The following is a 15,933-nucleotide window of genomic DNA, read 5'->3' as shown; positions in this document are numbered from 1 at the left end:
TATGTTAAAAATCATTCTTGCATGTGTAAAGCGTACAAGACATCATCTTATGATGGTATATCATCGTAATAGAATAAGAGGTCCTTTATTTTTTTTAAAAAAAATTCATGAAAGGAATGTGGATATGAGAATGTTTTTTAAGTAATTGAGGCGTTTTTATTTTAACCATAAGCATATCTTCGCCACACCTTATTAAATTACACATCCTTGCTTGCTTGCAGCCTTAGCTATAACCTTTTGGGAAATTGGGACGTAGCTGCGTTACAATTTATTCGCCATATGCAATGCAAGCTTCAGAGCAGGACGTAGGTGGCACCTCGAGCCATGAGCCAATTCACTTTCTCTGCATCCGTCACATTCTGCATCTGCGAGAACAACTCAGCTGCATCGGAGCAAGTGAGCATCCAGTGGCCCTGGGAGGCATCTTCAGTGTAGACGACTCCTGTTGGCTTCATCACGCTATCACAACCAGCATCGCCCAAGAGCGATCGGCGTCTGCCATTGAACCAGAACGCTCCGGTGAACTGGCCGCCAACTAAGCAGAAGTCGCCAGATCCCGTTCCCACCTGGGTGGTGCAGGCTCCACCTCTGTAGAATTGGCTCGCGACGCTGCTTGATGCACTCGTGACCAGCACAGAACCCCCGCTGCTGGCACTCACTGCGCAGCACACCTGAGCAGCGACGCCGTTGAACGAGTACCCACCACCACTGCATGCAGAGGTGCTTGTGTAGAATATAATGTCAACTGCCCCGACGAGGCTCGTGAGCAGCTGCAGCAGAAGCACAGGCAGGAGCGCGTACGCGATGCCCTTTCCGTTGATGTTCGCCATTGTCAGAAGTCAGAAAGGTCCCTGTAAGGCAAGCAAAACGAGTCAGACAGATACTAGTAGACACTCAATGCGCCGATCAAGAAGAGGTGGTCGAACTAAAGTACTGTAGTTTGTTTTAAGATGGGCCACTGACTCACCGAGAGGAGAAGAGAGTTGTGCAGGAGTGGCGGATTACATTCGTTTTGCAGGGGTTTAAGTGCTCGTCCGAGTGGGACCTGTTCTTCGTCCCCGCCTTCATCTTCGCCGCCGTTGTTTGTCTCAGCACGTGGACGACTTAGACTCCTAGAAAAGCTTGAATAATTGAGTCCTCAATTCGAAAATGAATTGAGGACTCTCATTATTCAAGCTTTTCTGGAGTCTTCTGAGTCGTCCACAGTCGCATAATCCAAAGCTGTCTCCAAAGTCCATCCAGCTCATCATCAATCAATCGCCACACTACCTACCTACCTACCCACCTATCTATCAATCTCTCTACCTATCCATCCATCACTTTATGTATCTTTCCATCAATCTATCCATTGACCCACCCACACACCCATCCATCCATCTATCTAGACCATTTCTTTTCACCGACACATTCACTTGCTGCTACAATTAAACAAACTCACATCAACATCATCATGCAGCATTGATAAAAGTTATCCAAAAATGAATAAATTGTGACCACCTATCTATCAATCTATCTACCTACCCACCTATATACATGTATATATAACATGCATGTTCATATAACATAGTCTAGGCTTTAATTCATGAATATAACTTGTTTCCCTCCAAGTCATGAATTAAAGCCTAGACTATGTTATATATACATGCACGTATATATAATATAGTCTAGGCTTTAATTCATGAATATAACTTGTTTCCCTCCAAGTCATGAATTAAAGCCTTAGACTGTGTTATATATACATGCACGATTCCACATGACAAGGGACAAAACAATTAAAAAACTTGGAAGAACTGAATGAGGTCCTTTTTTGTCTATTGAACTGAATGAGGTTGTCCTTGAAAGCATAAAATTTTGTTTTACCCTGTGGTACTAGTAAACCACTTTAACCCTTTTTGCCAATTTATAATGGGTGTTATGTTGAGAAATAACTATCTTAGTAGGACCATACCTTGCACGACCAAACAATTTGAAAGCATAAAATCAAATCGAGATGACCGTTTATTGGCAGCAGAGACTTGCAGCCTGATCACTATCAGAGAACCCCTCGTGACTGCTCTGCCTTATCAGACCCCCCCTTCTTTTGCATCACATGGCCTTGCTAAGGTGGCTTAAGACACAAGAAGTTTTAGACATTTTCCCACTATGACTCCCACATGGAGGATTACAACAACATCATGAGCTTCTGCAGGCGTGGCGGAGCATACCTAGCTAGGTGCGGTGGGGCACAGGGGGCTGCCGGCCCCCCCTTGCTAAGGTGCCTTAAAGCACAAGAAGTTTGACATTTTCCAACTACGATTCCCACATGGAGGATTACGACAACATCATGAGCTTCTGCAGGTGAGGGGGAGCATACCTAGCTAGGTGCGGTGGGGGGGGGCAGAGGGGGGTGGCAGCCCCCTGCCCCCCCACCACACCTAGCTAGGTATGCGGAGTCTCGTCTCCAGAAGCTCATGATGTTGACACACTATAGGGAAACATAAGGGAAAGTGGGTCGCTTTCCCACATGGGAAAATGCCCAAAACTTCTTGTTAAGGACGCAAAGGCAGAAAGTACCAAACTAGCCGCAATGGAATACCCAACAGTGGGTCCTGAGCACGACTTGCTGGCCAGCGCAACCTTCCAAAGTCGTCCAAATTCCACCACGTTGCGGGTTTGAATACCGGAACCCGCACAGGGCCCCACCCTCGGACCTCCTCAAAGCAACCTTCTAAAAGGAATCATAAGAGCACAACACAACCACCCCCCCTTTTCCCTCTCTCTCTGCTCTCTGCATAAAAGCAAGCCGCGCCCTTGTAAAAGATGAACAACAGGTGCATGACATGAACAAACCAACGACAACCTAGTGCCCTTGTAAGTGTGTGTGGTGCAATGAACAACATCACTTGAACAAGAGCCGCGTGGGTGGTGACGTCTTCTTCTAGTGTCCACGTGTCTTCATGACAAGAACTCATCAATTCCTTGGCTCTCTCTCTCTCTCTCTCTCTCTCTCTCTCTCTCTCTCTCTCTCTCTCTCTCTACATCCTTGGTTGTTGCTGTCCCGATCAAACTCTTGTGGCTTATGCTCAATGTGAAACTCTTGCCTTATTGGGCCGCCTTCACTTGATCGACTCCAAATTCACTACTTCAACTCGAGGACGATCACAAATCACACATCACCTCTGCTCTTGCTCTGATAGTCAATGTCACCTCCTCTCCAATGCAGATTTGCTGTATGCCACCAGTTACATCATGCCGCTCAACACATCTTGCCTCGCAGAGGCCCCTTGTGTCGAATACATCCAACATCCGGTGTGTTGTGTTTCTTCATAGAGCTGTAGTTGCATTTCTTCATAGAGCTCTGGGTGGATGGAGAGACTACCACAGCCATAAATATGGTTCACATCCAGCAAATGGAAACAACACCTGCTGAAGTAAATATCATAAAACCAGGTCTATACAAAAGAAGTCCGACATGCTAGGGCAAAAGACTGCCAGACAACTGGACTTGGAGGAGCAAGCCCGAATCAGACAAGAAGCAACCAAGGAAGTGCAGGAAGCACAAGGTTAGGGTATGTTGATTCCGACTTGGCAACCAAAGTCACTGTCAAATGGGTGTCCGCCCCTTCAACTGCTGCCAGACAGCTAGACTTGGAGGAGCAAGCCGCCGAATCAGACAAGAAGCAACCAGGGAAGTGCAGGAAGCACAAGGTTAGGGAGGGTATGTTGATTCCGACGACTTGGCAACCAAAGTCACTGTCAAATGGGTGTCCGCCCCTTCAACTGCGGAGGAGACCAGGAAGGCAGAAATAGCCTTCGAAAAGATGAAGGTTCATGAAGAGGAAGATCAATCCCTCAAACCTCTGGATAACAAGAGGACTAAGAAAGTCCATACCATAGCAGAAAACAATGTGCCAAGGAAGAGAAGCCCAACAGCACAAGGGAATAGTAAAACAATGTTCAGACCAGAGCACTGGATGAACACAATACTAGTCGCACCAAGGGTGCCAGAAGAACAAGACATAGGGAAAAGCCTACGGGGCAGACAAAGTAAAAGTAGGAATCCTTCCGACCAGGGCAGAACACAAGCGGAAGCAGAAGTCCTTCCGACTTGCGATGTCTAGGAAGGAAAGACCTCCCCAATAAAGAAGACGGAAGCAAAAGACTTCTGACAAGGTAAGTGACTCACCTAATGGAATGCAAGATGGTAGCAGATGAAGAAAGAACATCAGGAAACAATCAAGTTTCCAAATATGATTTATGGGATGAATTGATTAATAATTTAAAGCTAAGCATAACCGTAGATCAGTTGCTTACTTTAGTACCCAACTTTAAGCAACAACTGATCCAAAAGCTTTCAAGATCGGATCAAAAGGCAAAGGAAAAGCTGCCAAACAAGGTGAAGGAAATAGAGTGTCAGACAGTTAAAGCTGAGATAGTACCAGAAGTCGACACTATAGTCATAAAGGTGATAGTGCAAATCAGATGGCGCACAATACCAGGAGTACTATTGGATGGAGGATCCGGAGTGAATATTATCTCCGAGACCATGGCCAAGGAGCTAGGCATTATAGCATTGCAACCAGCACGACTAACTGTCTCCCTTTCACATTGTGAAAAGCGACGTACATGGCTTATGCATGAGCTAAGGGGATTCTTGTTGATGACATCAAAGATCGCGTGTTCAAGATAGTATAATCCTCCTGGTACATGTCCATGTTTTCATGTATGAGTTTCCCTCTATAGAACTTTGGGGTGCACCTCCTTTCTTACACCACTGAGATGCCCCTAGTAGATTGGCCCTGCACATGCAAAGATGCTGGACATTTCCCTTCAGAGGCAGACCTTTTCCCACTCACACATTGAAACTCTCTAGAACTTTGCTCTTTGGTGATGTCAGTGCTCTCATTAGTTGCCACTAGAGTGGCCCTCCGCGCCTACCCGTTAGAGATTTGACACCCCAAATCAGCAGTGTACCAAAATAAAGGAAATTTTGCGCGGGTAACCTGGGCAGGGGGTGGGGATCTATCCCACCATCGCCACTCAAATGAATCCCTTTTCTAATTTTGCTAGTAGGGGGTAGCTCTCTTAGACCCATCGATGCCAATTGGCATCCATTTCTACTACCTCTCCAAGGTGAGGGTCAACCTACAATACTCTCTTTCAAACTGCAAGAACTCTCAGCTACTATGGGCTATCAAGATGTTCCTCCCGCAGTCTTTACAACAAAGTCATGTCTTAATGAAGTCGATGCTCCCCCTATCAAGACTAAGCCACCCTGTCCTAAGCTACCTCTCAAAAAGAGAAACTCCACGCTAGAGATGCCTACCTGGCCATCTCTCCCTCTCTCACCTGACTTGCACCCCAATGCTTTGAAAGGTGAGCATCTAAAAGAACACTCTCAAGAATGTGCATAGACTGACCCTTGTGACTCTCCTCCAAAGTCAGGATAACTAGGGCATGATAAAACAAGGTAGTCCCAACCAAGATCCCTACTAAGCCCTCTTGAGTCTCCAACCAATCCCCTTCATAGAAACAATCGAGCTATGACAAGCTAGAGCCCCTCATCTGCTAGTCTAAGCAAAGGCTACCCCACTCATGACAATATCCCTCATGATGCCATACATATGATGTCCTCAAATACATACATAAATGCTCTGCGGCCGCCAGCTCACCCCCCTCTACTATAGAATGATTGTTTCCTACTCTATCAGATAAGGGTCCTTAATCATACTTAAAACCCCTCCTTACACACCAGTGCATCATTTCTAGCAATGCATCAAAGATCTATCCCCAAAACTCTACGCGCTCGCATGGTTAGGGGCATATACATTCAGCAAACCCACTCTACACTTTGCAAACCACATAATCATCCATTGGGAATGCTAAGGGACTATCACTCCACTGTCCAAAATAGCATGTTGCCAAGAGTCCATAATAGACATACATACTCCCTTGGGCGCCCAAAAGTTCATATCATGATGCCATAAAAGTTTCACAGTGACCATGCAGTATCAGTTAGGCAAATACGACTCTCGTTCATGAATCATAAGCACACCAATGCCGCTACTAACCAAACATTTTGCAAATTCTATCACAACCTACCATCTTTGCGATTTCTATCACAACCTACCATGATAGGGCATAAAATAAGGACCTCCCATCCCCTACACATTCCATAAGACAATCCTCATGCATCTTGTGGGGGAAGAAAGAGGCTGTGCAACAACAATGTGTGTAATCTTTGAGGTTGTCTTGGACAAAGAGTAATCCATGTCTAAGCATCCTTGAGAAGGTGACAACATCTCAACAGATAGAGACCATCCAACCAAAGCCCATGTCCCTCTAGCACCAAGAAAATCCTCTACCTCATACAAAGTGGCCCCATGTACATTTACATAGAAAGAGGGCCCATGAGTATCCACAACCTTGTGAACAAGATATGGCACTCTCTATCACTATATATAGAAGGGACCATGACTTTAGCTGAGTGAATGGAATAACTTGAAACGTTGCTCGGCTCATGGGAGAACTACAAATCTTGGGTATAAAGGTGCATACAAGGCCACCAATTGCCGTTGCACAACACTCTACAATATATTCCCTTTCTTGAGAAATGTTGGCTTGAAATACTCACGTGAGCTTCAACAACCAAATCTTGGTACTCATCTGAGTTAGCAACTAAGCGTAAAACCTCGCTGTCCCTAGGTAGTAAAGTCTCCTTAATATCAATTAAAACCTTTAGCAGGCATCCAAGAAATTTGCATGACATGTAAGATCAGCTATCTTGTCATCCCAGATTGTAGTAGACAAGAATCTAGCAATGCGCTCACTATAGCATGGTACAGACTCTATATTAAATAAAGTTGCATCCGGGAGGTCATTGTCTACCCCCTTTGGTGCTTCACAATAGAAATTTTGCTCAAATGGTCCTGAGTAGACCCTTTCTTTACCACTACCATGAAGTCAAATTCTAAAAGAATGATTTGCCAATAGATAATGGCAAAACTTCTTTACAACACAGATCATTGTCAGCCCTTCTTGCTTTGTTGTGGTGTAATTATTTTTAACCACATTCAAATGTTAGCTTGCATGTAAAATTGGGAAATCCATTTTATGATCACGAGGTTGTGTGAGGTTGCAAAATTGGATGCATTGATGTGAACATAGAATTCCTTATTCCAATTTAGAGATTTCAATATTGGTGCAATGACTAAGGCTTTTTTTTGCTTTTCAAAAGCTGTGTCACATTCCTCAGTCCATTCAAATACTACCAGCAAAGTGTATAATGGTCGTGCGATTGTTGCAGCAGCGTACGAACTATATACAAGAGAACTATTGGGCGGCGCCCGGCCTTACGGCCATATTGGGCATTATACCCCAACACTAAAAGCTTATCAAATCTCCTCCTTGATTTTTTGACCAAAATTATCATTGTACATGTAAGGTTGTAGTTTTTGTGGCTTTGCATCCTCCCTCATTGCTATGGTGTGTTGACAAATGGCAGGATCCACACCCTTGAGATCCTTATAGCTCTACACAAAAACATCTTTATACTCCTTCAAGGTGGAAATCTATAGCATTTCTTCCTCTTTTGTCAAATCCATAGCAATGTACACAGGACAAGGTTTCTATCCTGGTTCTGCTAGATCAACCTTTTTTGCATCCTCCAGACCGTAGGATTCTCCCACTATAGTTGGTTTCACCCTTTGAGGTACTTGAAGAATAATTTTCCTATCCTCAATGGTATATTTCTTGAAGTTTGATGGGATGCTGATTACATCACCTTCCCCACTATTGTCCTTGGATTTTGTCCACTATTTTAGTGACTTCTCAAGGCTTTGTTTACAGTCCTTGAATATGGCATTTTGCTCAATTTTTGCTATTTTTGGGTTTTTGATTGTTTGTTTTATTTTTGCAGGCTTCCCCCTTGACAACATTGTCTCTGCTAGGGATTGAGTTGACTGGATTCTTCCCTGCTTTGATTTCATTTTAGCCCTGCTTATGTTTGACTGCCTTGTGTTTATGGATTGGAGAGTTGTTGTCCAATGTTTGTAGTTCTTAATGCAGTTTGTAGCACCCACAAGCATTAGAAACTCGGTATACCCATTAAGTATCAACTGTTGTCTACATCATCCCGGAACACGCTTGTTTCTTTTTTTTAATCCTCTTCTTGTTTTGTCCTCATTGACTTTATCTCGGCAAGTGAAAGTCCTAATTCTATCGGCTCTCTTTCTTGTAGCAAAAGGTGTACTTTTTCAAGCGTGGATTTAGGCTCAATCTCTTTGTCATCTTTACTTCATATTAAGTCTCACCCTGACCTTGAATAAATTATCCCTTTGAATTATCCCTTTGTTGGATCATGGATCACTATTTAAAAACTAAGGCATGAAACATTATTGGTTTGTCCCATCTTAAAAAAAAACAAATTGGGAAGGGTACACTCCCCAAAATTTTATTTGGCACCAAGTGAGGATACCCTAGTGGAGTTTGAACTCGGGGGCCTCTAGGTGGAGTTTGAACTCGGGGGCCTCTAGGTGGAGTTTGAACTCGGGGGCCTCTAGGTGGAGTTTGAACTCGCCTCTAGGTGGAGTTTGAACTCAGGGGCCTCTAGGTGGAGTTTGAACTCAGGGGCCTCTTGGTGTTGAGCCAACCCAATTGACCAATAGGGCTACGAGCTTATCAATGTCCGTCTTTATCTAATAAGCTATTAATTGTATAATACCACCTATAAACGAAGAGTAAACGATATATGCGAGTGCATATATGTGTGTGTGTGTGTGTGTATGCGAGTGCATATATGTGTGTGTGTGTGTATTGTGTATGTACATATATATATATATACACACACACTTACACTTGAGAGAGAGAAGTATGCATGTGTGTGTGTGTGTATTGTGCATTACATATATATACACACACACTTACACTTGAGAGAGAGAAGTATGCATGTGTGTGTATTGTGTATGTATATATATATATATATATATACACACACACTTACACTTGAGAGAGAGAAGTATGCATGTGTGTATTGTGTATGTACATGTATATATATATACACACACACTTACACTTGAGAGAGAGAAGTATGCATGTGTGTGTGTATATTGTGTGTGTATATATATATATATATATATATATATATATATACACACACACACACACTTACACTAGAGAGAGAAGTATGCATGTATATAAATATCTATCTATATCTTTATTTCAAAAGGGATTCCAATTGGAGGGGTGACACATAGTAGTATTTCCTAGCTTTGGTCTCTGGAGGGGTGACACATAGTAGCATTTCCTAAGTTTGGTCTCTGGAGGGGTGACACATGGTAGCATTTCCTAGCTCTGGTCTAAAGGGGCCTAAAAAACTGAAGGGGCCTCAAAACTGCTAATATGCTTGTTGGAGACAGGTATGCCAACTCGTGTATATATATATATATAGAGAGAGAGAGAGAGAACTGTTGGTTGGATCAAATAAATTATAATTTGCATTGGAAATGGGGAGGCACGGATATGGAGCATGCTTCAACGTAGTTGTCCACAAGACTGGGGGCGCCCACACCGCCAACGGAGATCAAGATCTCACACATGCAACTTAGAGTCATGCCTCGCACCAGTTGCTTCATCCCATCACAACACGGCTTTGAAGGGTGGCTCTCCACACTACCCGAAGTAACACAATACAAAGCAAGGCTCAAAGCCTCATCTTCATCACTGCAATAACTCGCTCCTTCAACAGCAGAGCTGAAACCATCCAAACCGACCATCATCATCATCATCAAAAGGACAACCTGTGCAAGCAAAATTGAGGATGGTTTACCTCAGCCTTGTGCAACGCAATCTAATTGTATAATCAACATTTTGATAGATTGATTTTAGCAATGGATAGATAGATAGCTTGAACAAGGAGGGACGAGTTAATCTTTCAATAGATGGATTTTAGCAATGCATAGATAGATACCTTGAACAAGGAGGGACAGTGGATCATGCCTCCAAGAGCCATGGTTGATGTGATGAAGAGAAGGAGCGAGTAACCTTGATTGAAGAAATCATTGAATAATGTAAGCACTAGAGATGAAGCCAGTTCCCCACCATATATAATACTAGGAGAAGATCAAGACTCATGTGAGCGTGTGTTGTATGTGGTATTATATATCTCGTGAGTTTGATGTGGTGTGTGTAGGATAGAGAGACGGCCAGGTGACTGTTGGGTGGGCAACGGTCACTGGCCGTCCCCTGCCCGCTGTCCCCCACAACATCTCTTTCATGGGCATCCCAGGACGGTCGTCCCTTGTGGGAGACGGTCCCAACGGGGACGCCCGCCCATCCCCACTCACTCCCGCCACACAGACGAGACCGGGAATGCATCCGTCCCTAGGGGACGTCCTATCCGTTCCTTGTGACTATGGGGCTATCTCATAGTACATTGGGCATCTGAACAAGTAGTGATTCCTTGACTAGACCTCTCCAGTTGAGCATGGTCTGTATATCTGAACCTCCCATGGGATAGGCTTAAACCATCCTGTCTCTATCTTGAGCCGGTTTGAGGAAACCCTGATCTGGCTGACAGCAATCCAACTTCTCAATGAAGCCATCATCTGTGACCGGTAAGAAGTGCTTATGGTAGAGAGCCGGCTTCGTAGGAAGAATGGGGTTCTTTGCCATGTGATTGTCTTGGAGGAGATGCTTGGGAGATCAAGGGATAGTTCACACAGCCACCTACAAGGCTTGCCTTGCTTTTGACATGGATGTTTGCATGGGGTTCTACATTGACGCTGCTGCTTTTGTTGTCCACTTGTGTGTCACTATTCATGTAGCCATCCCATTTTCCATTGAATCTACAACTATATTTGGGACCTGTGATCAAAGCTGTAGGGTTATGAGCTGCTCGCAGTGCACACGGGCTCCCCTCAGCTTGGATGGACCATCCATGTTTAGTAAATCAATTTTTTGGTACATGGTTATGCAATTTTCAGTATATGTGGCAAACTATTGGCCAGTGTTGGAACTAAGTGTTCACTAGGAGTACTTTTTGGTCATCACAATGTATGCCATGTGGCACTCAGGGATTTATCCCATATGCTCAGCTCTTGTACTTTCCCCTTATATATTCAAGGGGTCACATCAATCAAATGTGTCCCGCACAACCTCACATGAAGAAAGCAGAAAGGAAAGTGATGATTTTTATTGGTGCATACTTGCTTCCCGGTCCTCTCTACCAAGGATGGTACCCCTCCATGCACATGCAGCAGCCCGTTTCCCAAGCGACATGCCCGCGTGAAGATTTTTTTTAAAAACCCAAAAGCCATGTGCTTTTTTTAAAATTAAAATGTTCACAAAGGCTTTTAAGCCGCCTTAGCCTACCATTAAGGCTTCACACCAGTCCTACAATAAAATTATTAAAAAGAAAGAAAGAAAAAACAGCCGACGACTATAGCCCGCCTCCCCTCTGTCTACCGGCCAGTGCACGCATTCATGTAAAAAAGAAGAAGAAGAAGGATTCTTCTTGTGCAAATCAGCCCGCAGTCGCCTCTCTCTCCACCCCCCCTCCCCCCTATTTTTACCTCCGTCCCCTACTTGCAGCCATGGGGCCCCTCTTCTCACTGACTCCTTCATGGCCTCTTTGGGTTCCGCACAACACCGAATCAGCAAACAGCAACCACATATATCAGGTGTGATCTTTCTTATCGTTTGGGCTTCAAACCAATTATAATATGTGGCGTATATAGATATCTAAGACCTATCACTTCATAGTTTTCCGGGCACATCACATTTCTGGGACTAATGTTACCTTTTATGGGTACAAAGCCACTCATAGCGTTACTTGGACACATCTCACCACCCCCAACATACGAGACTGACCTAATTAATTGCAGGTTGCTCATGATATGATACGCAAATTGGTTAGTGACATCGAGATGTCACGAACTCTGTGCACGTGCGTTTGTAACCCTGCCTCTCATATGTTCACGCAGTGGCTACGGGAACCTCCATAATTTCAAAAATATCAAAAGTTAAAAGATCCAGAACTGCCACAGGGTATGAAATTTAGGCAGCCTGTGAAAAGAAAATTTCGAATGTGAAGTGCGGGGGACCTTATGCTACAAAGGTTCAACGTTTTTATTTTAACCATAAGCATATCTTCGCCACACTAAGCTTATTAATTACAGATCCTTGCTTGCAGCTATAGCTATAACCTTTTGGGAAATTGGGACGTAGCTGCGTTACAATTTATTCGCCATATGCAATGCAAGCTTCAGAGCAGGACGTAGGTGGCACCTCGAGCCATGAGCCAATTCACTTTCTCTGCATCCGTCACATTCTGCATCTGCGAGAACAACTCAGCTGCATCGGAGCAAGTGAGCATCCAGTGGCCCTGGGAGGCATCTTCAGTGTAGACGACTCCTGTTGGCTTCATCACGCTATCACAACCAGCATCGCCCAAGAGCGATCGGCGTCTGCCATTGAACCAGAACGCTCCGGTGGACTGGCCGCCAACTAAGCAGAAGTTGCCAGATCCCGTTCCCACCTGGGTGGTGCAGGCTCCACCTCTGTAGAAGCGGCTCGCGACGCTGCTTGATGCACTCGTGACCAGCACAGAACCCCCGCTGCTGGCACTCACTGCGCAGCACACCTGAGCAGCGACGCCGTTGAACGAGTACCCACCACCACTGCATGCAGAGGTGCTTGTGTAGAATATAATGTCAACTGCCCCGACGAGGCTCGTGAGCAGCTGCAGCAGAAGCACAGGCAGGAGCGCGTACGCGATGCCCTTTCCGTTGATGTTCGCCATTGTCAGAAGTCAGAAAGGTCCCTGTAAGGCAAGCAAAACGAGTCAGACAGATACTAGTAGACACTCAATGCGCCGATCAAGAAGAGGTGGTCGAACTGAAGTACTGTAGTTTGTTTTAAGATGGGCCACTGACTCACCGAGAGGAGAAGAGAGTTGTGCAGGCAAGGCACGAGTTGCGGATTACATTCGTTTTGCAGGGGTTTAAGTGCTCGTCCGAGTGGGACCTGTTCTTCGTCCCCGCCTTCATCTTCGCCGCCGTTGTTTGTCTCAGCACGTGCACGTTTTGGACGACTTAGACTCCTAGAAAAGCTTATTCAAGCTTTTCTAGAGTCTGAGTCACCTATCTATCAATCTATCTACCTATCCATCCATCACTTTATGTATCTTTCCATCAATCTATCCATTGATCTATTCAAGCTTTTCTAGAGTCTGAGTCGAGTCGTCCACAGTCACAAATGAATCGAGGACTCATTATTCAAGCTTTTCTAGAGTCTGAGTCGTCCACAGTCACAAACTTGCATAATCCAAAGCTGTCCAATGTCAGCCAGCTCATCCAAAGTCACATATAACTTGTTTCCCTCCAAGTCATGAATTAAAGCCTAGACTATGTTATATATACATGCACGTATATATAATATAGTCTAGGCTTTAATTCATGAATATAACTTGTTTCCCTCCAAGTCATGAATTAAAGCCTTAGACTATGTTATATATACATGCACGATTCCACATGACAAGGGACAAAACAATTAAAAACCTTGGAAGAACTGAATGAGGTACTTTTTTGTCTATTGAACTGAATGAGGTTGTCCTTGAAAGCATAAAATTTTGTTTTACCCTGTGGCACTAGTAAACCACTTTAACCCTTTTTGCCAATTTATAATGGGTGTTATGTTGAGAAATAACTATCTTAGTAGGACCATACCTTGCACGACCAAACAATGAAAGCATAAAATCAAATCGAGATGACCATTTATTGGCAGAGACTTGCAGCCTGATCACTATCAGAGAACCCCTCGTGACTGCTCTGCCTTATCAGACCCCCCCTTCTTTTGCATCACATGGCCTTGCTAAGGTGGCTTAAGACACAAGAAGTTTTAGACATTTTCCCACTATGATTCCCACATGGAGGATTACAACAACATCATGAGCTTCTGCAGGCGTGGCGGAGCATACCTAGCTAGGTGCGGTGGGGCACAGGGGGCTGCCGGCCCCCCCTTGCTAAGGTGCCTTAAAGCACAAGAAGTTTGACATTTTCCAACTACGATTCCCACATGGAGGATTACGACAACATCATGAGCTTCTGCAGGCGAGGGGGAGCATACCTAGCTAGGTGCGGTGGGGGGGGCAGAGGGCTGCCGGCCCTCGAGGGGGGGTGGCAGCCCCCTGCCCCCCCCACCACACCTAGCTAGGTATGCGGAGTCTCGTCTCCAGAAGCTCATGATGTTGACACACACTATAGGGAAACATAAGGGAAAGTGGGTCTCTTTCCCACATGGGAAAATGCCCAAAACTTCTTGTGAAGGACGCAAAGGCAGAAAGTACCAAACTAGCCGCAATGGAATACCCAACAGTGGGTCCTGAGCACGACTTGCTGGCCAGCGCAACCTTCCAAAGTCGTCCAAATTCCACCACGTTGCGGGTTTGAATACCGGAACCCGCACAGGGCCCCACCCTCGGACCTCCTCAAAGCAACCTTCTAAAAGGAATCATAAGAGCACAACACAACCATACCCCCCTTTTCCCTCTCTCTCTGCTCTCTGCATAAAAGCAAGCCGCGCCCTTGTAAAAGATGAACAACAGGTGCATGACATGAACAAACCAACGACAACCTAGTGCCCTTGTAAGTGTGTGGTGCAATGAACAACAGCACTTGAACAACAGCCGCGTGGGTGGTGACGTCTTCTTCTAGTGTCCACGTGTCTTCATGACAAGAACTCATCAATTCCTTGGCTCTCTCTCTCTCTCTCTCTCTCTCTCTCTCTACATCCTTAGTTGTTGCTGTCCCGATCAAACTCTTGTGGCTTATGCTCAATGTGAAACTCTTGCCTTATTGGGCCGCCTTCACTTGATCGACTCCAAATTCACTACTTCAACTCGAGGACGATCACAAATCACACATCACCTCTGCTCTTGCTCTGATAGTCAATGTCACCTCCTCTCCAATGCAGATTTGCTGTATGCCACCAGTTACATCATGCCGCTCAACACATCTTGCCTCGCAGAGTCCCCTTGTGTCGAATACATCCAACATCCCGTGTGTTGTGTTTCTTCATAGAGCTGTAGTTGCGTTTCTTCATAGAGCTTTGGGTGGATGGAGAGACTACCACAGCCATAAATATGGTTCACATCCAGCAAATGGAAACAACACCTGAAGTAAATATCATAAAACCAGGTCTATGCAAAAGAAGTCCGACATGCTAGGGCAAAAGACTGCCAGACAACTGGACTTGGAGGAGCAAGCCCGAATCAGACAAGAAGCAACCAAGGAAGTGCAGGAAGCACAAGGTTAGGGTATGTTGATTCCGACTTGGCAACCAAAGTCACTGTCAAATGGGTGTCCGCCCCTTCAACTACTGCCAGACAGCTAGACTTGGAGGAGCAAGCCGCCGAATCAGACAAGAAGCAACCAGGGAAGTGCAGGAAGCACAAGGTTAGGGTATGTTGATTCCGACGACTTGGCAACCAAAGTCACTGTCAAATGGGTGTCCGCCCCTTCAACTGCGGAGGAGACCAGGAAGGCAGAAATAGCCTTCGAAAAGATGAAGGTTCATGAAGAGGAAGATCAATCCCTCAAACCTCTGGATAACAAGAGGACTAAGAAAGTCCATACCATAGCAGAAGACAATGTGCCAAGGAAGAGAAGCCCAACAGCACAAGAGAATAGTAAAACAATGTTCAGACCAGAGCACTGGATGAACACAATACTAGTCGCACCAAGGGTGCCAGAAGAACAAGACATAGGGAAAAGCCTACGGGGCAGACAAAGCAAAAGTAGGAATCCTTCCGACCAGGGCAGAACAGGATCAAGCGGAAGCGGAAGTCCTTCCGACGTGCGATGTGTAGGAAGGAAAGACCTCCCCAATAAAGAAGACGGAAGCAAAAGACTTCTGACAAGGTAAGTGACTCACCTAATGGAATGCAAGATGGTAGCA

At 45.1% G+C, this 15,933-nt stretch overlaps 2 protein-coding genes across 2 annotated transcripts; both read right to left on the bottom strand.

The window, feature by feature from the left end:
* Nucleotides 1-1,108, bottom strand: LOC147617678 (uncharacterized). The gene is made up of 2 exons (XM_086775923.1): nucleotides 968-1,108; nucleotides 1-851 (listed from the first exon to the last, which is right to left on the bottom strand). The coding sequence occupies exon 2, from the start codon at nucleotides 828-830 to the stop codon at nucleotides 294-296; it is 537 nt and encodes a 178-aa protein (XP_086632049.1). The 5' UTR covers nucleotides 831-851; nucleotides 968-1,108; the 3' UTR covers nucleotides 1-293.
* Nucleotides 1,109-12,081: 10,973 nt separating this feature from the next.
* Nucleotides 12,082-13,073, bottom strand: LOC147617677 (uncharacterized). The gene is made up of 2 exons (XM_086775921.1): nucleotides 12,916-13,073; nucleotides 12,082-12,799 (listed from the first exon to the last, which is right to left on the bottom strand). The coding sequence occupies exon 2, from the start codon at nucleotides 12,776-12,778 to the stop codon at nucleotides 12,242-12,244; it is 537 nt and encodes a 178-aa protein (XP_086632047.1). The 5' UTR covers nucleotides 12,779-12,799; nucleotides 12,916-13,073; the 3' UTR covers nucleotides 12,082-12,241.
* Nucleotides 13,074-15,933: the final 2,860 nt, after the last annotated feature.

The sequence above is a fragment of the Cibotium barometz genome, chromosome 36 (genome assembly GCF_041138505.1).
Source record: "Cibotium barometz isolate CiBa-2024 chromosome 36, ASM4113850v1, whole genome shotgun sequence".
NCBI lineage: Eukaryota > Viridiplantae > Streptophyta > Polypodiopsida > Cyatheales > Cibotiaceae > Cibotium > Cibotium barometz.
The sequence above is the reverse complement of the archived record's forward strand: the minus strand, read 5'-3'. Positions and strand labels throughout refer to the sequence as shown.

Bases quoted from the DNA above. Each gene is read 5' to 3' on its own strand.
- LOC147617678 (XM_086775923.1), bottom strand. From the start codon at position 830: ATGGCGAACATCAACGGAAAGGGCATCGCGTACGCGCTCCTGCCTGTG.
- LOC147617677 (XM_086775921.1), bottom strand. From the start codon at position 12,778: ATGGCGAACATCAACGGAAAGGGCATCGCGTACGCGCTCCTGCCTGTG.